Genomic DNA, 22253 nt, shown 5'->3' with positions numbered 1-22253 from the left:
TATAAAACTCAATTATAGCATAATTACCTTCAACTTGCCACACCCAAAGGATTTTAAAAAGTTATTTATAAACAATATCAGCAAAGTTAGAATAAAATCCACCTAAATTTAGATATTATTTCTTTCTTAATTGATAACTGACCACTATTTTTGTTCACCACTCTCTATTTTCTATTAATGGGCTTATAATTATGTCAATAACTACATTGTTGTCATTTTCAACATGATTTTTATACTACTGATACTGATATACTGTAGATATAATACTTTTTTTAATGGTTGATGTAGTCATTTATTTAGTAACAAAACTAAATCTAATGAATGACAAGGTATGTCTAAAATTATCTATATGAGCATCAATTGCAAACATCATAACATCATAAATACACAAGCTTGTATTTCCTGTTGTTTTATCATTAAGAACATTTTTCAAATGAACTATTGAACTTGTCATGTGCTTTAAGGGCGTGGCATTGTGAAGAATTATCATTACGTTACATTTCTATACTGGAAAAAAGAGTACATAGATAACAATTTTATCCCAGTACAGTAGTAGTAGTAAGCACCATAATATGGGTTGTGCGTGAACTCAAGTTTTTTTTAAATTAAGAATACAACCTCTCAAATATCAGATTTTCTAAATGCAATTTTGTTTTCAAACACAATGTTAATGTTTGAAATGCATTCACCAATCTTGTGTCATTATTTTTCGCCAAATTGGCGTGAACCTAGGTTTGAGTTAAACCAAATTTTATCAAAATTTCAAAATCTTTTTGTTTTAGTTTTTAGTCCAGGCAGATTTTTAGAGAGTGGGGACAACCCGACAAGCCTTCAGTTCCTCTCTTTTTTGACTTTTTTCAACCTTAACTGTTTGGACGCTTTTCCCAAAACCCAGTATCCTTCCAAATTCCAAGAAACATTTGAACTATGGAAAGATTATGTCGTCAAAGCTAGCTTAACTTAAAAAAATAAACCCATGCTACAAATGTTTTAAGGTGTAAAATCATTAAATTTGTATGAAATATATTTTTAAAATGTTTTAACTATTTTATTTGTTTAAAAACAAATAAAGTGTAATTTTAACTAAAAAGTTGATCTTTTATTTGAATAGAATCAAAATCATCAAGGTTACACAACAACCAACACGTAAAGTAGGTATCTGTGATGATATCCCATACAAAATGATAGTTTTTCAGAACATCAACAAGTTACTAGTACTGTATTGACTTTTGTACATGGTCCCTTAATCCTATTTTGTGCTCTAAGGTTTTTATTAGCCTTAAAAGGATTTTTTACATATTATAATAATTCTACTGGTTGAAACAGTGAAATTTATACAACTCTTACCGTTTTTGAAAAAATAAAAATGAACATTAAATTGAAGATTTGATAAAAAAAACAGTATAATTTCTTTGTCAATTAAATGTTATAGAATTTAACAAAATGTTTTATGTAACATTTCATTAAGAACATAGCAATTTATAAAACACATCCATGGATGCATAATAGCCCAACCCACACAGTCACTGTAGTATAAAATATGTTCAGAGAAAGCCAAGAGGAGGGATATAAGTTTCTCCAGCTTTTTTCATTGTATTAATGTTAAATTTGTTTTATACTGTAAAGTTAATAATTCACATTTTCATGGTATGAGCTATTAAATTCTGAACACAAATAGTACAGTACAACAAAATATAAACATCTAAACACACACCCACTACTTCTGCGCTGTAGTGGGCAGTGGGGGGGGGGCAGTGGCAGATCCAGGATTTTGAAATAGGTGTTGAACAGGGATCATGCTACCAGGGCCCAAAAAGTGTTCTAATTTTGCATTCTGTTTTTCAAACAACTGAAATTTACGTTTGAGGGGCCAGGGAGAGGCAGGCAGGCATAGGGATCCTCCAATATTTTTTAAGTGGCCATAAACCTTAACCATGTTTGTAATTCATTTTTATCATCACTAATTTTATTTTTTCACATGGTATCTAAATGAGGTTAGACATAGCCTCTGGCGCCACAAAGTCATTTTATTTTTATTTTCTAATAATGAAATTTGAGTATTTGAATTTTGTTTATGTTTTTACTAAACAGGCCTATTAGTATTTAGGTAGTTCAGGTTTAACCGAACTATGTTTTTCCTGAAATACTGGTCAATTAATAGAAGGGGAGAGCATTTATTAAATATTTATCAGTTAAAAACGAAGATAAAAGAAAGCTCTACTTGGTTTTTTCCATGGAGTAGAACAGGAATATGGCAAATCACATTATTGTACGGAGCTTTCAATTTGCGATGACCTATTGCGCGCATGTACCCCGACACAATCGTTTCTAGGTTCAGTGGATGACCGACGACACATGGATTAACCTGACCTAAGTCAGTCATCACCCATTGGTAGCAAATCAAAAGCTCCATTTTAAAGCTTGCTTTACAGCTGTTGAATAGAACCATTGAATATAATTAATATTCCATTAACAAAAAATCAACCAATCACATGACAACGATATACTTTGATATGAAATATTAATGTGTAATGTACTAAATGCTACAGTAGGCAATATATATACTGTTGTAGTTGAACATACTATATATTTCTGAAAAGGTCAATATAGTGCTAGACATATCCTGTTCAACTACTGTATCCCCGTTGAGAATAGTATTGGCTCATCACAAAGTATTATTTTGGATTCATAATATCGTAACTATAATTACACCGTGTGCTGTCATGTGATTAACATTTAGATTGGTAAAAATAAGTTAATCTGAGTAATAATAATATGAGGCCTGTTTAAATATAGTATACAATACATATATTTTATATTGAGATTTGTTTCATAACATTTTTTTCCTGAATATAGTTTATCATTTTTTTTGTCATTTTATATGTTTAAAATATATACACACATCAGGCACAGAATAAATTCTAAACTGCCCAGTGATATACGGAAATTTAATTAATTAATTTGAAACAATAAAGATGAGGAAATCTGTGAGAATGAGGAAAAGTCACCCCCAACCAATATTTGAACCCGGAACCATTAGACCACTGCGCTTTATGGTATTGTTCAAACTTGATTGGATAGCGAATCTTTAACATTCTTGTGCACCAAAGATCAAATTGATACGCCCTCATCTTTCAGTATTTTATTGACGAAGCGGGATCTCCAAAGTGATACTTGCAGGCATAGAGTAGACACTCAACACCTTCCAGTGATATACTGGACAATACATAATAATGTTTAAGATTTTGAAATCAGTGAGAATGAGTGAAAGCCAATTCGAACCCACCATTTATAAATTAATTAATTTCCAGTATATCATTGACATGCTGAAATTAATGAATGTGGAATTACTGTATAGTAATAGATGTTTTTTTTTTCTGTCTTTATAGCGTCACATGCTAACTCTCCATATTTCACCTATGTGGCTTCTCCCTAGTTCCCATGCAATTCATCCCCTATTTTATTTTTGGGAATTGACAGTTTTAGACAACCTGCACCTTTTACAATCAATGAAAATTTATATTTAAGTCTGCCTTAGTTTACAGTTACTAAGCAATATTGTGGAAACCACATTAAAATCACATGAATTTTTTTTTAAATACCTACAGTTTTTGGAATAATTGTTTGTGATATGGCTTAAATTTTCAAATATAATGGTTGTTTATAGAATATGCTCGTTCATATGCTGCGTACTGGTCCCTGCTTAAAAACTAATTGGCCAATTGCTGCTGATTCTTCAAAATCAGATTCTTCTATGGTTGCTCATCATGATGAATCACTTCTAGAAAACATTCTTGGACACCGGTTGATTGTACAATACCTCTGAAGCAGTTGCCACATGATTTCAATTTTCTTACCAGTTTATCAAGACAATGATTGTACTTCGTATTATATTTTGAACTAACCAGTCAAACATAAGAAAATAAAAATCATATATTCCAGACCTCATTCTACCTCATGCTGACTATACTTCTATTTTTAATATGGCTTTTTTTTATTTAAATCTCTAAACCAGCTGTGCTAAAATGTTAATTTACCCGCCCCTAATATGATTATAGTGAATGTAGTGCATTGTGTTGTATTTAAGATGCTATAATGTTGATCCTGACTTAAGGGGTGTAAAGTATTGTACTCATGGGGCCGTGTATGATTAGGGTCTAGGTTGGTTCCATTAAGCCCAGGTCACTGGTTCATCAAAGAACTTCAACTTGAAAGAACCTTGTTTGATCATTCTGTGTCGATACATTATGTGCCAGTTGAGTGAACGAAGAGAAAAAGAACAGTTAACTGAGTCTTGTATGATCAAGATTTTCTGAACAATAACGTTAGATATGGTATTCATTTTGACAAAGCTTTTTAAAAGGTTGGTTGATAGTCTGCTGGTGCTATATTGTGATTTTAACCTGCTTTTTTTTCCGGTGAGTTTTACATTTATTTAAGATTTTGTACAATTTTTAAAGAAGATATAGATTTTTATTCTAATCTTCTGTTTCTATTGGTAATGATGCTTTCGATCATTGATATAAGATGTATTTATAGATAGATTACAACATAAAAATTCAAATGATTTTTTATCCAATTTCAATATCTTTTTGACTCACTCTTTCATGGAAATAATAACACAGTACTTAGAGGTTACAATTTAAAAAATACATATATGATGTATTTGGAATTTTCCAAACCTGTTTATAGTACTGTTGTAACTTTTGCTTATAATATTTCTATAGCTATTATTAGCAATCAATACACTTGTTATACCTTCTGTGTCGTAAACAAACCATAGACGTCTATTACTTAACTTGTTCATCCTTAAGAGAATGGGAGACATTACACACATAATCATGACCATAACCAGGGAGATTCAAGGGGTCTATTGAACCTAATTTTAACCCCTGATGTGCACTTTTCAAGCTGGAAACAAGCACCGGAAACAATGGTAAATAGGCCTTTATAGTCTTATAACAAACCACCTGTAAACAATTCTGGCTATGGTCTTGCTTAATATTAACTTTGTTATAATTTGACATTCAATGATGTAGGATTATTTTAATTATATCATTATATTATTGCACATTGCCAGAGGTTCTGAATGTTATATATCACAGGTGCATACCGTATTGATTATGTATAATCCAAGTAACATTAGTAACATTCGACATTAGCTTTGCACGTTGGATACATCATAGGTGATGGATTTGAGGGATGGCAAGCGATGCATGTACTTCCTTATTTTTCCATACATGCATTACTTGTTTCACCTGTCGTAGGTACTCGTGTTTAGTGGCATTTCATCTTGGTAGTTAATAGAGATATGATTAACAATACCAGGGTTTTGGTTTAAATCTTGGATCCATCACACTACCAGGATTTTTCTCATAAGATTGGTTTGGAAAGTACATGAGTTTGTTTCCCATACTGTAATTGACGAGCTGTGTAGTTAGATGTATGTTGAAATTTTAAAAAAAGGGAAGAAAAGAGGGGTTTTTGTGTTTGTTTTTTTTTTACTTTTTGCTGTTTTTCAGATTTCTAGATTGCAGAAACTATATAGACTAATAAATATTGGTTACCATGCAGAAAATTTGGTTATCAAATATGTTTTCTTAAATTTATAAATTTGTTGGATTCATATAATTCGTCTCACAAACCCAACCCTTCTTCCGATGTCAATGCTGATGATGATACTACTGCTTATTTCATTCTTTTTGTCTTTGTAATACGTTTTTGTTCAAGGTACTAAGTTCCATTCCGTCAATTTTAGTATCTGTGATTTGTTCATTTGATAGTGAAACCAATACGAAAGCTAATCCAACACTACTATAACAGATTACATCTTTTGAAATCTTTCTTTTTAGCTTTCTGCTACTATGGTAATCAAAACCCAACGATTATTACATCAAAGGCAGCAAGAACATTAGTATCTTTGTAAATTACATTCATGTCGTATGGGGTCGTGTATCAATAGCTTACTTTTGCTGCTTTGCAAAAAACGTTATCAACACATTTTTGTCCAAATTGAAGGTACATATTGTTTTGAATGGTTTCAATTGGAGCAATAAGAAACAGTGACTTTGGGTTTTTTTTCATGTACCAAAACATAGGAAATTTGTAATTATAAATAATGAGAAAAACGTCGTTTGTCGTGGTTGTTTTCTTTACACTGTTATAGTTAGCGGATGTTACATTAAGAGTCACTGCCTGCTAATGTGATTCATGAATCATAGACAATTTTTTAGAACATACCAAGTACATAGTATTAAAACATTACCGTGAACATAGTTATGTTATCCTCATTATATATTCATACATGAGGCAACCAATAAATTATGAGGAACATTCTTAAGTTTCCCTAATGTATTCATAACTTTATTGAGAATTAACTTATGTTATACTCATTATATATTCATGCACAAGCCAAATAATAAATTATACGCAACATTCTTATGTTTCCTTAATGTAATCATGTATGAAATGTAAAGCAGAGAATTTGTCTACAAGCATTCGCGTTTGTCTACAAACTAGCCACAACAAAGTCGTGTACAGCCCCTAATGTATTCACTTGCAGGTCAAATCTGTATAAAGAGTACCAAAAGCAGTCAAATGTATTCATGCACTAGGGTTTGGCATTCAGCCTACCGGTATCACGTGATATGCTCCTTCATATTTCTCCACAAACTACAACACATAACGTACATCCGCTAATGTATTCATGCGAAGGGAATAACATTATTCAAAATATCTCGCGTTCAGCCCCTAATGTATTCATGCAAATGTTATAACATTATTCATGTTCGTTCTTCAGCAACATACTCACAGCCTCTTATGTATTCATGTGCAATAACATTGTAAGACCTTCATTCTTCAACAAGCAACAATGTTGGCTATAACATTAAGAATATCTTATATCTCTATATCTCATTCTTCTACAACATACTAATGTACAGTATAATGTATTCATGCGCAAGTTATAACATTCCGACTCTCTTATATGTGCAATTGTTTTAAAACTACAGCCAATTCAGGGGACACCCCTATTATTAAGTGTCCCCTTCATTAGGTTTCTAGGAATACAAAAATACTTTTAAAATTAAATTAAAAATTGTATTCAAGTACAAGGATAGAACATGCTCATGTATATTGTCCCTAATGCATTCATGTGCAGGTCAGAACATTATTATGTGAATATTCCAAATTTCTTAAATGTTATTCATGTCCAATGGTTAAACAATTGAATTCTCGCTCTTTTATTGCCCTATGCACAGACATAATTATACTCTATCTATTAAAACACAGACCAGAATATATAAAATATACATTGATAATTACTGTAGTATAGTAAAATTCTATTTATATTTAATCATGAGTAATCATCATAAAGACAAACCAACAAATATAAATTTAAATTTACAATTCTTTCGGGCACATTTCTGAAAATTTGTTAATTATTGAATTGAATTTCCTCTTCTCTGTGCAAAACATTATTTTTTATTTATTTGATCTTGATAAGGATTTCATGATGGTTCCGAACACTTTATTATTCAATTTTACAAATCATGTCAGTCAATATAAAAGTAATAGAAAAAAAACATTCAATAAAAATGATTAATAATTAATACAATGTTGCTTAAATGACCTGAAAATGAACTTTATTTTAGAATTATTATAACATATGAATTATAATATAACAGTTAAATAGCCTGGGGTAATGATTTCAATTCCATAGCCTTTATTTAATATTATAATTTATACGTTACTGTATATTATATACATTGTTTTTAATAAATTTAATAAAAAGCAATTTATACAAAATTATAGGCTACTTCAAATAGTTAGTGACGCCACAAAATGTTTTATAAAAACACATTTTTTTTTTATTTATAATTGCTAGAAAATTAATTTTATGGTTTAATTATAATCTTGTGTGTAATTAAATAGTGTAAAGGCTAAACAATAGGGTCATTTCATAAAAACAAAAAATCCATTTCATATGCATATTTTCTGTAGGCCTGCTAAGATTCAAATTCATAAAGATAAACTAAAATTTTGCCTCAGTAGTTCAGGAATGAATAGGCTATTCTTATTGCTAATTATGCCTAAATATCCTATTCTTTTGGTCCATCAATGCAAAGGAATTTCATATACTTTAATATTTTTTTCACATGCTCTGTGCATTTCTATCAAATAGTTGTGGTTGTTTTTACCTTGAATGAAATGACAAACCTATAGTGTAAACAATTGATTCATTTGTTGTTTTTTCTCTTTGACTTTAAAGTTTCAGTCATAAATAAAATAGATCTCAATATGCTCATTGTTAAAAAGGATATGATGTACTTGTAAATTTCCCATGACATTCCTAGTGCAGTACTTTTAAAATAAAAGATAATAAAAGAAAAGGATTTGTACTGTCATGGATTTACAGTAACTACAGTATAATAGCTATTTATTACAGAAAAGAAGCAATATACTGTATATTAACAAAACCTGAATATTTTTTATTGTTATTTAAATTTGATATACGTACCATGTACTATGCACTGGGATGTACCCACCAAGTAGCCTGTGGTTTCAATCTGACCACTTTTTGACAGGCCACACCCATTGATTAATTACTGCAGTAGATTTTAGTTTGTCCAATAATCCACCCAGAAAAAAAAGTACTGTACAGCTACGTTTACATTGAGCCAGGTTATTTTACGTTTTTCGATTTTTACAATTTGTTAGGAATCTAGAATGAGGTAAACAATTTTTCACATATTTTATCCAGCCACCGGATTGAAAATTGGGTTCAGTTTGTTCAGTTTCAGGCTTTATACCATAGATCTGCTTTGAAATTATTTTTCTACCAACCTCCTACAGTATCAATTTATTTTATAGTAAAATAGTAATTTTGTGTTAATTTTATGTTAATTAATCCATAAAAAAAACATTTAAATATGAAAACTAATTCTTATTTTAATTCCAATAACAATTAAGACTTGAGACAAGATTAACCTTTTATCTAAACATCACCGCCAACTTCAATTATATCACATTTCTTTAAATAATTGTTTAGACCAATCTATTTACAGTAATTCTCACAGGTACTGTGTGCTTAAGATCAATTAGAAAAAGAAAGTCTGGCTTTAAAAAAAGATTTAAATATTATTTATATTTGAACATATTGTCATTGCATCCATATCTTGCAAAATACATAATATAACTAGATACAAATAGATAACTTATTTCCTTTGTTTTCGGGTGTTTTTTTTTTCAGAAATATTTCCCTCTTCATTTATTTAAAGGAACAATGATGGAGGGAAAAAACCCACAATATACGACTTATTTCCTTTGGTTTTTTGGAGGTTTTTTGTTTTTCCCTTAGGAAACAAATAATAGTAATCAAGATACAACCACAATAATTGTCATGTGTAATATTTTACAAATTCTTTACCATCTGTTCAAAAGTCTAAAGTTAATTGGTTTCTTTCAACAATAATTAATTGTTAAGAAAACCAAGCATTTTCATTTCTTGGTCCTTTATCAGGCAAAATATATGATACAGCACCATGTGTGAAACAATTGTATTATAGACGCTAACCCAATTATTAACCATCCATGATACAGGAATCACATGTGGAAGATGCTGTATTAAAAAAACAAATTGTCCAGTGGTGGCGCCAGAATTTGCCTGACGGAGGGCCATGCATGTGAAGCACATCCATTTTCTGCAACTGACATTTAAGTGTAGCCTGATGCTTTATGAAAATTCTTGAATAGGCACTCAGTAGGGTATTGTTTTACTTTTAATAGGAAATATTTCTCCCCAACAACCATGGTAAGTCCACCCGACGGAGGTCGGCTCTCCCCAACGAAGGCCCTTCTGGTGCCACCACTAAATTTGTCATAGAGACATCAGTACCGTACTGAGAACTATAATAATTGGATGGTAATTTGGTAGCTGCCAATCTATTCTACAATTATTCTGTTACAATTACTGTCATCCCTTTTATCTTAAGATTAGCTTGACATGTTTTACTTAACTCATCTTTATTACACAGTTTTGTGTTTATACTGTAAACTTTGAAATGTTTATCTTGAAACTTGACAAGTCTGTGCTAAGTTTGTAAAGTAAAACACTTATTTTGTATCACTGTGTAGTGCTTTAAGTAAGCTACTATTAGTATAAGGATATGTTAACAGTCCTATATGACCGATTTTACATATTACTGTTATGCATCAATTATAATTTATATTATAATGGTGAATTTAACATTTTCCTGGAAAATTACTAATTTAATTTCAACAATATTTTAACTACTATATGTTATAGAGTAGTTCAGAACATAATTTGGGCTTTTTCCAGACACTACTAACTGCAGTATAGCATCTGAAGTAGTGTTACTCACACCTTTTTAACATGCATTTAAATTTCAATTTTAAGGGTGCACACCAATCATTTGCGACCTTTCACATACAAAAAAAAATAGCGAATCATGCAAGTTTTGCAGTTTTTTTGCAGTTTTCATGAATAACTGACATTCAACATGTTCTTGCCACTGGTAGCAGCATGTTCAGCAGGTTTAACAATTTTTGTAAACACAGTCCTTTTATTTCAGTCCAATTCACTTGCATTTCCCCAGAAATATAAAAGTGAAAATTTATAGTCTTTATGTATGAAAAGTTATTGAACTTATAACCATGTAGACAAGTATGTTTTTATTTTGTGAATGATGTCACAGGCTAAAGGTCTTCTCTGGAAAATCTTTGTTTTCTAACCTTTGATATGTTACCATAGCAATAAGTGGTACCAAGAGAATGTAGTTAATAAAGGTCTTATAATAAATATACTCATTGTAGAATGATAAGGATATTACTAAGTTGTATAATGCAGTATAAACAATTTGAATTTGGAAAGATATTGTTGTGTTGATTTTACTACTACTTTCATTAAGATTATTAAATAAGTTCATTTGGATCTGTTAATGTAATGTGATAAAAAGTTACTTCTATCACCGTAACGTCACCGCTACGTCACCAGAACGTATTCACTTATGATTATGCCTTGCTGTTAGTAGGCGAAACGTCAAGTTCTCTGGAAATGTAAGTACCGATATCATCTTACAAACTTGACACTATATTGGATCATAAGCCCCTTTCACACAGAGCTGTAAGACGGTAATATTGCGGTAATTCGCGAACGCCGGCTTATGTGTGAAAGGGTAAAAACCCCTTAATGCCGGCTTCCGTTAGACCGCCTCTGGACCTAGTAAAATTGCGGTAATATTACCGTCACGGTCGTAAGCCTGATCTGTGTGAAAGAGTCCACGATATAACGCCTGCTTACGCAGTGAAGCAAGGCAAAGAGGATAAATTGGGGACATTTTCCTTGATTGAGAAAGACTGTGGCAATTACTTTAGGCCAAATTATTAGATTATATCCATTATATTATATATTTTTAGGTTAGTTTGTAAATAATACAATGGAAGAATACGGCCAATAATAATAAAAATATAACAGATGTTGGTCCAAAGATTATACTTGCTGTAACGTACGTAAGCCTAGGCCCTAGTTAGCATAGTTCTAGCAGGAACATCCTCCGGTGCGCGCTCCCGGTGCTAGCTCATAACAGCTTCTGATAATTAAATTCGCGTCTATTTGTAGGCCTAATAGATTTTGTTTCTGTAGAATGGCCATCACGATCGGGCAGTTATTAGCACGGAGTGGTGTTGGGCAAAAATATAGATTTTATGCATCGTAAATAAAAAAACTAAACGACGGACACACAAAACAACATCAGCAAACATGTGCGCGCATGGCATGTTTTGTGCAGGTGCCCGCCATTTTCTTTTCTCAAAAAGTGCGACCTCTATTTTATGAAGACAGTAATCTTTAAATATTGCGCCTTTCCACTGTGGCCTTTCACACAGAAGACGGTAAAATTACCGTAATATTACCTTCTGTGTGAATGGGTTTAGACCGGCAATAACGCCGGCTTGCTTACCGCAATATTGCCGAAGTTCTGTGTGAAAAGGCCTATATAGAAGTAACTTTTTATCACATTACTTTCATTAAGGTAAGTATGATTGAACATCTTTATTTTCATAAATAAAAACTAAGTCTAAGTTAGAGCAAAGATGTTGGCCTATTTTCAAATAGATTGACCAAGTTTTCAAGGACAGAAAGATACAATTTTATATTTAAGTAAATAATTTTTGCATTTTATTGTGTAATGTGTATGGAGTATTTATTTCTTTGATTTAGGTTGTTTGTCTATGATTGTAGTTAGTGACAGTTATTGATACTTCATTCCAGAGGGAACACAGGACGTGGTGGGTGAGGGGAGGTATGTTGTTATATGCAAGGGCAAACCCAAGGCCAAAAAATGAAATGCTGAACTTAAAAGCTAACATTTTGTTCTATATTTTGCATTGCATTTTTTAAATGTCTAGAAGTGTATTTAAGTACATGAACCTAAGTATTAAAATACCAAGTTTGAAAACCTGAATTTTGCATGATCAAATTACTTTGATTTATTTATTTTACAGAAAATTTTTTATTTTTTTTGGATCATGTTAACTAAAAACTTCAAAAGAATCCAGTAAGTTTGATTTACTTGCCTCCAAGGCAAGTTACAATATTCAAATCTTATTAAACAAGCCAAATGAAGTATAAAGTGTATTTTGTATAAATTTCTTTCAAATACAGTAACTGTTGTTCTGTGTGAAATTTGTTACCAGATGACAGACATTCGTTTTAAAATGGTTTACAAATAGAGGAGATTTATTCTGTGACATAGAGTATGTTCAGACTCACGGAGTTACGGTGGAGTTATGTAAGCGGCGTACATATTTTTGTGTCTGAACCATGCCGCGGATTAGCGTTAGGGAGCTGTTACTCCGCGCCAGTGGCGTTAATAACTCTAGCGGGAGAGGGTAGATTTCATAACGCTAATCCAGTGATGCATCAGTGATTTTAACCTTAACCAATGAAAATACACGACCACGATTAGCAGACAGCAACTACATACCCGTACCCTATGATACGACAGCCAAATAGCTATGTCAAATGTATTTTCAGGTTCAGATTTTAAAGAACAGTAAAGTTGGCGTCAGTGATATGATATGTTCATAAATTAAATCTATTAATCAGATAATTGTCCGTGTAACAATTACGTTTTAAATTATTTTGTAGTAAGAACAAATCAGTATATTTGAAGGTAAACATTATATAAATAAAAAAAACAAAAAACAATGTAATTGTCATGAATGTATACATATAGTTCTAACTGCTTTGACCTGATCAGAGTGTTTTAAACGCAAGGCATTGGAATGTTGGTCGTTGTATCTGAACACCTTGGCTTTTAACGCCACAGATTACCGTACGCCTTGCGTAGCTAACTCCACCGTAAATCCGTGAGTCTGAACATACCCATAGTCTCTAGTGTTCTGTGTATACTTGAAATAAGAATGTTGAGATCAAACATTATTTGGTGTAGAGCCTGCTGTTATTTTTTTTCCTAAAGTGGGGATGTTTACTGAACCAATACATTTAAGTAGATCTCTTGAACCTAACAACATTTGAAATTACAACACCAATTGGAATGGTGTATCTAGCAGTATTAAAATAAGAGGCAGTGAGAAGGCCGGTGGACAAAATGTTAGTCATTATTTATGGCATGACGTAACACCTAATTGCCAGACCTACAAGTTAAAGCTACATAGTGTCGGCTAAGATTTTTGTTAACGTGGTGAAGGGAGGAGTGTGTGCAACAACACCCTCACAACTAGGATACAACGCACGTTAAATTGCAACCAATATCAATATGTGATTACAGTTGAATGAGATGTTGCATATATATTAATATTATTAGTATAACTTTTTTCTCTTATAATACTGCAGTAGAACTTTTTGTTTTTCTCCTATATTTACAATCAACAAAATGTTACCATGTCTTTGTATTTTGTTGTAGGGTCATTTCTAGATAGGTTTGTTTTCTGCATATCTGTTTGACCAATCATGTATGATTTCCTTCCTGCCTTTTGTTTCCTTTTGTTTTTTTCATTATATTTATTTTTTTAAAGAAAAGGAAACAAAGGCTAAAATCAAAATGTAAGAATGTCGGTATGAATGTATGAGTTAAATGGAGGAAAAGGAGATTAAAAAAAAGAGATTTTTTTAATATTTCTGTATGTTTTTATATGTAATAATATTAATAGATAAATAAACCGTTTTGCTACCTCAGATAATTACTTTATTTAAGAAAATTTATGAAATCTATTTAAATTGTTTTTCTCTTGAAATAAGTGTATTATTATGGTATAACTAATAAAATCATCATGTAACATTATATATGATTTATTAAGCCCCTGGATGTCAATTATTTTAACCCTTTGTCATGGTTATTATAACCCTGGATATTGCTAAAGTTGCATTAGTTGAATTAAGAAAAAGTATGGCTTAACATTCATAATGTTTAATATATGACTATCATAACATAATTATTATTAAATATTTTAAATTTTGATATTTATTTTTTTTTTTTTAAGATTTGTTTTTAAAATATGACATCCACTGATATATTGAAAATATTAATTCAACTATATAATTTTTCAATAAAAAGTATTGAAATTTAGATTTGATTTGACAGATGTTTTACCATAGACTGAAAGATGTGTACAGAATTGTATATTATTATATGAGTTTCCCTTTGTTTATGAACGGGGCAGGGGGAACATGAAATTTACCAGAATAACTAGACTCAATGGTTGCACAATAATTTGTGGATAGAAATCACATTTAGGCATCCTTATTTTTAATCATTTCTTTAACACAAAATAAAAATCATAAAAAATAAATCATAAACATCTAGAAAAAAATTCAGGTTTTAATGAATATATTTATTTTTTACTTTATTTAGAGATGTTCTAACTGTCAGTGAGGAGGTAGCTACATTATGGGTTGTGCTTACTCCAGGTCTGAGGATCTGACGATGCCAGAGCGTGCCCTTCATAACGAAGAATCTAACGGCTATTTCCGTCAGACGTTGCAAACACCGATGGATTACATCATAAAAAGCGGTGTTATAGACCAACCTAATGAAATGTCATATCACGGTCCACCGTCTCATTTGCAGAATTCGGTTGACGTACACCCATTCTGGCATTTTTACGGACGTGATTACGTGCCTACTGAACGTTTCAGAGATATGAGTCAGGAAAAACCGGCAAGTCTGTTGCCGGCAGCAGAGACCGCTCAAGAGCTTCGTACAATTGAATTGCAAGAAACAATGCAGAGTTTGCGAAAACAAGTTGCGGGTGTTATCACTAAGAAAACAACCGAGCGAAAAGCAGCGGCAAAAGTTGTTGAAGAATCAAACCACAGGCTCTACCAATTAACAAAAGAGGAACAAAGTACATTAGATTTCTTAGAAGCAACATTAAACGACTTTGATGATACTTGCGACATGAAAGATACTCCTTACAACTCACTAGTAGATTCTAACATGAATCTTCATCGTAAAAATCCAGTACAAGTAGATGATAGCCTAATCGTGAATCCAAAATCAAGGATTGGTACTAGAGTTCACCAAAACGCCATGTATTTACCTGATATTTCCATAAGTACACGACAAAATATACAAGATAGAATACATCTGCAAAATATTGAAACAGATAACAAAACACAGAAGAATCTTGCCATAAGAGATACCCACAACATGAACGCTATTAATGTGAAAAATATTAATGACAATGTAATACGTAGACAGAGTTCCAAGAATAATGTTAACATTAAGCCGCTTACTAAATCATACATAGAGGAAAAACCAGAAAAAGAAAAACTTGAACGTAGAGCAAGTAGTGTCCGCGACTTAGTGAGAATGTTCAGCGTAAAAAGTGAAAAAAAAAAAATAGATAGCGATTTCATAAATGAGGAAGACAAGTCACATATATGTGGAGAATATAAAGAACTTAACAATTGCGATGAAAATGATAATATTAACATTGATAATAGTAAACCAGGGAGCAGTAGACGTAAGTCAATTGATGATATGTCCGATGATTCTGCTATCGTGACCGAAACTTTAGACCTTGTTGACAAAAACTTCACTACAACTCAAACCGTCGTTAAAGGACACAAAAAACTTACTGAATCCGAATCGACACTTACACAAAAAAGCATTGACAGTGGAATCGCTTAGATATTATGCATTTGAATAAGATATTCAATTTACTGTATTGATAATGGAATATTATATATACAGTATGCATTGAAAGATGTAATGCATTTACTATATATTAAAAAAGCATTGTATTGTATTGAATTTGTTATGATACAAGAAAAATATTTACTGTATTTATATACTAACTCTGGTATGTAAAAAGATATTTATATAAATTTAAACTTTGTAAAGAAATTAAGATATACTCTGAAGAAAAACAACTTTATTTTTACAATGAATTTAATTAATTAATCTATGCAAAAAAAATATTTTTGTGACAACTCAAGATTAGATTTATTTTTTCAAAGAGAATTTGTATTTAATTTTAAAATTAACAAAATAATACTTTAGTTGAACTGAATGTTAATTAGTATTGATATTGAAAATATAAAAATAAGGAACAAGTTACAGTAGATATAAATGAAACAAATACTCAATAAATGAGATGGCATCTCTTTGAGATTAACATGATGTATTTAAATTTCTAATTGAGGTAAACAGAAACTGAAATAGAAATATAATATTCTTTAAAAACTAAAAAATAACAAGAACATTTTTAAATCCAAAACTATGTTTTGTTTAGGAGGAAATTACATACGACTTTATTTATTATTTACTGATGATGATGATTTATGTATAAATGTTGCTGATGAGAAGAAAGAGCTGAAATGACAATAAAGAGGGAATTATCCTTAGATTGATTCTCCAGTAAGAAATTAGAACGTTCTTAATTCATCTTACAAGCAATTATATAATTAATCCAAACTTGTTATCTGGTGATTATTACTTATTATGTGTGCTAGTAAAAAATTGTAAAATGTGTTTTCTTAATTATATTAAAACTAAATTCAGTAATGTATATTTTTATAATGTAGTAATAGTATACAAACAATAGAAATTGTTTGTTTTTAACCTAATAATATAAATAACACTATTTCAGAGATGATTTAGAAGAAGTGCCTATATATTAAGTTTGGGATGTTTTTTTTTTCTAAACTTAAACATTAAGTCTTTTTTTTTTACTATTTCTATGATTATTTACTTCTTTTCTAAATTCATATACAGTAACTATTGTCTTGTCATCACAATTACATAAATCCCACCCTCTAACTGACCCCCCTTTCCTTTCCTCCAATATCTTATCTGCCAATAAAAAAACCATTGTATTTCCCAAATATAGAAAGCCCGAGATCAGGTTCTCCCTTGTACCCAATTATGAAATAGGGGTAACAATAACTTTTATTTTTTAATTAAATTTTAGGGGAGTGCCTGATTTACCTCCTTACCCCTCCCCCTCTCTGAATCAGCCTCCAATCAGATCAAGTGTAATACTAATTAATTGGAAAACTATTAATTCCGGCCATAATACTATATACTATTGTATGTAGCTCTCTCAATCACCACTCAGCTGCTTATTAAAATAATCTATCAATATTATTGTTATTCTTATCTTCTGATTAACCCAAGTTAAGTAATAATAGACAAGCAGTATGTTAGTGTTTAAATAATATTAATTTGGACATCAATTAACATAACATAGTCAATATTTACATTGTTAATGTTGATGTCATTATTGGGTTTCAATATAAAATGTGTTGCATCATGGAGCTACTCCATGGTTATATCATCTTACAAAGTAATTTAATATGGTTAATTGAATCACTTCAAGGTTAATATGCATTTATGCATGAAAGATATTACTTTGTGTAAATAATAAAAAAAGGATAAACAAATAATTCTATTGGAGAGATTTAAAACATTCCAGAGACTGATCAGTGTTAATGATAATAATATGAAAATAAATGAATGCCTAATATTTCACTGTAGAGGCCTACAACTCAGTGAACACGAAATAGTGTGATTTATGGTTGTCTGATCACTACCAAAATGTAGCATGGTTGTTATGCAAGGACTTGCAATATGGCCTATAACCAGCACAGTAAGCCTACTGTAAATGTAAATTATAATCGTCTTTATGCTTAACTCTGATAAAATTTGGATTAGGCCCTATATGGACTCACCAGCAGTGCAATGCCTACCCAGATCAGCACACTCCAAGTTCTTTAATTCAACATGCATGTAACTATACAAAACCAATGGCTTTATATCCCATCCTAAGGATGAGGCAGCAAGATGTTGCCATCAAATAGTCACATCAAACCATGTCTATTTTATTTAATTCAATTCTACATCCAAGTGTCATGGCCAATTACAGGATATTTAACAATAATAAATTTAGACCTTGTTGATGAAAACTTCACTACAACTCAAACCGTCACAATAAACTTACTTAATCCGGCAAAAAAGAAGAAAAAAAAGTGTGTGCATACTTTTGTTGAAAACAATTGAAAAAACAATGGTGCTACAATTATTGTATTGTCAATAAAATCGTCTAACCACTCGCACACCCCTTCTTCCCTCCCAACCAAATGATGGAGTCTGTCATAAATTTCAAATCTTTGAGGTTGTACTAGCAGAGAGTGGTCCTACATTAGCGCAAGGCTCACAACATCTCAGGCAGGTCTATGCAGGCTGGGTCTATGGCCCTTGCTGCTTAGGCCCCCAATTGAAATTAATTAGACAGAGGCCTAGTTATAAACTTACCTTTATCCGAATTTTGCAGTGAATGACTGCTTGGTGACCTTTACAATTTAATGGCTATACATGCTGGACATTTATAATTCCTAAGAGAATGATTTTCTTCAATTAATCAATTAAATTAGAACATATTACACTTTCAGCATCCATCCATGATCTTGAGTTTGTACTTTTGATTGTCTGCCTAAATCGTGACGACACAGTCGAAAAAGATCTTCGTGCTCTGATTGGCTGAAACTTCAACAGAGTCGGAAAAAAATAGGGTGGATTAATTATTTATTCCTCCATGATTGTTTATAACAATTTTCTTTAATTAATGAATATATTCCTTTAAATTATGAAAAATATGAATTTGAACTTTAGTTTCTTTAAAAAATTTTTATAGGCATACACCACTTTTATTTGTACCAGGGCCTATGTAAAGAAACCATAGAATTTACCATAGAGATACAATATTACTGTATATCAATACTTTTTTATAATATTGTAATAAGTATGAAAAACATGATTTAGCATAACAAATTAATGTGTTGTGGTTTTCACATTTTTATTTAATAATAAATGGATTATCACTGTAATAAACCTATTTAATGTATTTTTTCGTGTTTTGAAAGGCAGAACCATACCGTACGTACGGTAGCCTAACGTAGGACTACCCCTAATGATGATCACGATGGTTTGATTATGATGAGTTTTACTTTTTCTGACAGTAAATGGCATCCTCCACTATGACGAAGGCGATGACGTAGTTATGAGTGTAGTACTAACTGCTCTCTAAGGCGGTTATTGATTAAAACCTGTGAGATGTGTTGTCTGCTCCAATACCTTATTCAATTAACTAAGCAAGCTATGTGCGTTTTGACATCAATTTAAGATAAGGTCACGATCATACATCAATCCATTGTGATATTTAAGACTTTATTTATTATGACATATTTATACTAATGTATGTTATGGAACATTAATATACATGTTGTTCTGATTATCCTATAATGCACTTAATAAGACATGAATAACATATTAGGCCATGCCTAACTGCCTATTGGCATTGGACGCTTCTTTTTTATCGATTGCGGCTTTGCATTCGAAATGAGCCCCACCCTCTTCCCCTTCTAGTACAGACGTATATTGTATGAAATTGCAAATAACAAAAGTTACAAAAACAAAATCATCATTATAGAATACGCGTATTATACTTTAAATTGTTATTCGGTCTATAAAGGAAGTAACATTTCGGCGTCTTTATTAGATCATAAGAATGGGAAGCGATCCAACAGAATCGATTATGCTCGTGCTACTAGTGATACGGTACTCAGTCATACAGTTATGACTTACCGTAGGCCTATGTTGAAATAATAGATTAGTTTTGTATAATGCTCTGTTTAACACTATAAACCATTTAATATCGTAGACACAGTATACACAGTACACAGTATGAAACGCGTGAGTTGGCATTAGACACGTGCGTAAAAAGTACGCGGATTTTTATGCGCACATCCGGTCCGCACATCCGGTCCGCGCTTTCGATTTGCAAAATCATAATAGCGCCCTCTTTAAATGCAATCGAGGGATAATACCTGTGTTGTTCCTCTGGTATAAGAGTGCTGCTTTAATAGTACAATAACACTAGACCGTACATGTTTTTTGTTAAAATATTAAAATAATTTTACTGTGTTTGACCGATTATATTACCTTTGAATTTTGGAATTCTGGTAATATTTATGAAATTTGTCCTAATCCAAACACCTGTACAGTGATAATTATGATGACTTTAACGTTTACCACAATACTTCAGTATAACAGATGTCATTATTATCAACCTTATAAAATATTAATATCTTACAGTCTAGATAGTTTAGGCATTTACATTAAACATCTGTTAGAAATAATATTACTGCACATGCGTAGTGCTTTTTGGTAGAAGTACGTTTAAAAGTAAATCATGTACCTGTACTGGTAAAAGAAATCAAAACAAACAAACACGAGGTGTGAGGTCAGCAAATTGATCTACGGTTGCTACCTGCCCAATTTCACCACCTTCCCGCTCACGTCTTGTGATAAATTATCGATAACCATGGCAACACAAAAGTTTTGTTTCGCTTCAAACTGTTGACCTTTTGCAAGAATCAATTTGAGGAATGTAACGATATAAATTTCTTTACGGTAGTAAAATATGTCGAAATTTTGGGTTGAAGTAGGGTTTTAGGAGGATTTTTGTTGTTATTGCTATTACCGAATTCTTTAAACGACGGTTTCAATTTTACTTTTCTGATGTTTCGATTTTAAACTATGGTTAAACTGTTTTCATTGCACCCACGCATGTTATTTATTAATGATAAAATTATTAATACTCTTCTTTTGTTACTTATGTTTTACCTTCTGAGGCCTACTAAGTGGTACCCTATAAAGTATGTTAACTTTCACGTATCAAATACGGTGACCTACCTACTTAAAATTTGTACCCTAGAAATCTTTAAACGCAAGTGTCGCAAATCAACCTAATCTGAGCTGCTGTACTCCACTTTTGCACATTTTGTCATTGATATAATAAATATAATTATTATGATTAGGCCTATCATTGGTGGAGCCAAAATAAATATAGGCCTAGGCCTAATATTTAATTTAAAATTTGTTTAAATAATTTTTAGAATAGAACGTTTTAGAGGCGGTTCCAGGCCCGGGGGATAATTTAATATAAATAATACGTTGCGCTACAAGACGTTTAGCGTTATAACCACGCATAGGCTAATAATGATAGGCCTACACTATTCATTTTCCCCCACATTTCAACATTTCTCAATTTAATTATGATTTTTTTGTATACAAACACATGATATGGGACTTTTATATCAAAAGTGACAGTAACTAGCTTTTAGTGCAAGAATTGCTGGCGGGGTACAAGGAGGGTGTGTGTGGCCCAATCAGGGGTAGCCTAGTTACAGCACACATAGTGGGCGGGTGTCCAGCTGAGCTGTAGTAAGAGGGCAAACTGACCTTGTAAATACCTGTTATTAACGTTGGAGGCCCAGATTGAATGTTACTAACCAAATTCGTAAGCCCAGCTTCCATTCCCCCAACCCACAAAATTAAAAAAAAATTACTATTAGTAGTACTATTAATAAAGTAATTGTATACGAAATACTAATCCCATCCCCGGCCCCGGAACACCACCATCCCCCTGCCCCGGGACCCCAACATCCCTGTCCGGGACCCCACCTCCCCCTCCCCCTATCGCTCCCTCCTTCCACAAGCCCTCTCCATAGCCACGTTCACGCACACTTGCACTGTTCATTTTATTTATTCAACACCCTATTAATGAATTAATTAATTCTAATTGCTCATACAACGAATATTTAGTCACGCATGTGTTGAGGAATAATATATAGATTCGTTTATATTATTTATATACATTTATGCGCCTTCAGTAGATACATAGTACTGAACGATATACTACATACA

At 31.7% G+C, this 22253-nt stretch overlaps 1 protein-coding gene across 3 annotated transcripts; it reads left to right on the top strand.

The window, feature by feature from the left end:
* The first annotated feature begins 4183 nt into the window (after window positions 1-4183).
* On the top strand, window positions 4184-19311 carry LOC140054748 (uncharacterized). Of its 3 annotated transcripts, none has more exons than XM_072099828.1 (2): window positions 4184-4418; window positions 14895-19311. In XM_072099828.1, the coding sequence occupies exon 2, from the start codon at window positions 14931-14933 to the stop codon at window positions 16173-16175; it is 1245 nt and encodes a 414-aa protein (XP_071955929.1). In that variant the 5' UTR covers window positions 4184-4418; window positions 14895-14930; the 3' UTR covers window positions 16176-19311. The 3 variants fall into 3 exon arrangements, with proteins under 3 accessions (XP_071955929.1, XP_071955928.1, XP_071955930.1); XM_072099827.1 differs by lacking the exon at window positions 4184-4418 and adding an exon at window positions 11375-12050; XM_072099829.1 differs by lacking the exon at window positions 4184-4418 and adding an exon at window positions 12246-12320.
* Window positions 19312-22253: the final 2942 nt, after the last annotated feature.

The sequence above is a fragment of the Antedon mediterranea genome, chromosome 7 (assembly GCF_964355755.1).
Source record: "Antedon mediterranea chromosome 7, ecAntMedi1.1, whole genome shotgun sequence".
In the NCBI taxonomy this organism is placed as follows: Eukaryota; Metazoa; Echinodermata; class Crinoidea; order Comatulida; family Antedonidae; genus Antedon; species Antedon mediterranea.
The sequence above is the reverse complement of the archived record's forward strand: the minus strand, read 5'-3'. Positions and strand labels throughout refer to the sequence as shown.

What these genes read in the sequence shown, in the direction of transcription:
- LOC140054748 (XM_072099828.1), top strand. Translation starts at nt 14,931, where the DNA reads ATGGGTTGTGCTTACTCCAGGTCTGAGGATCTGACGATGCCAGAGCGT.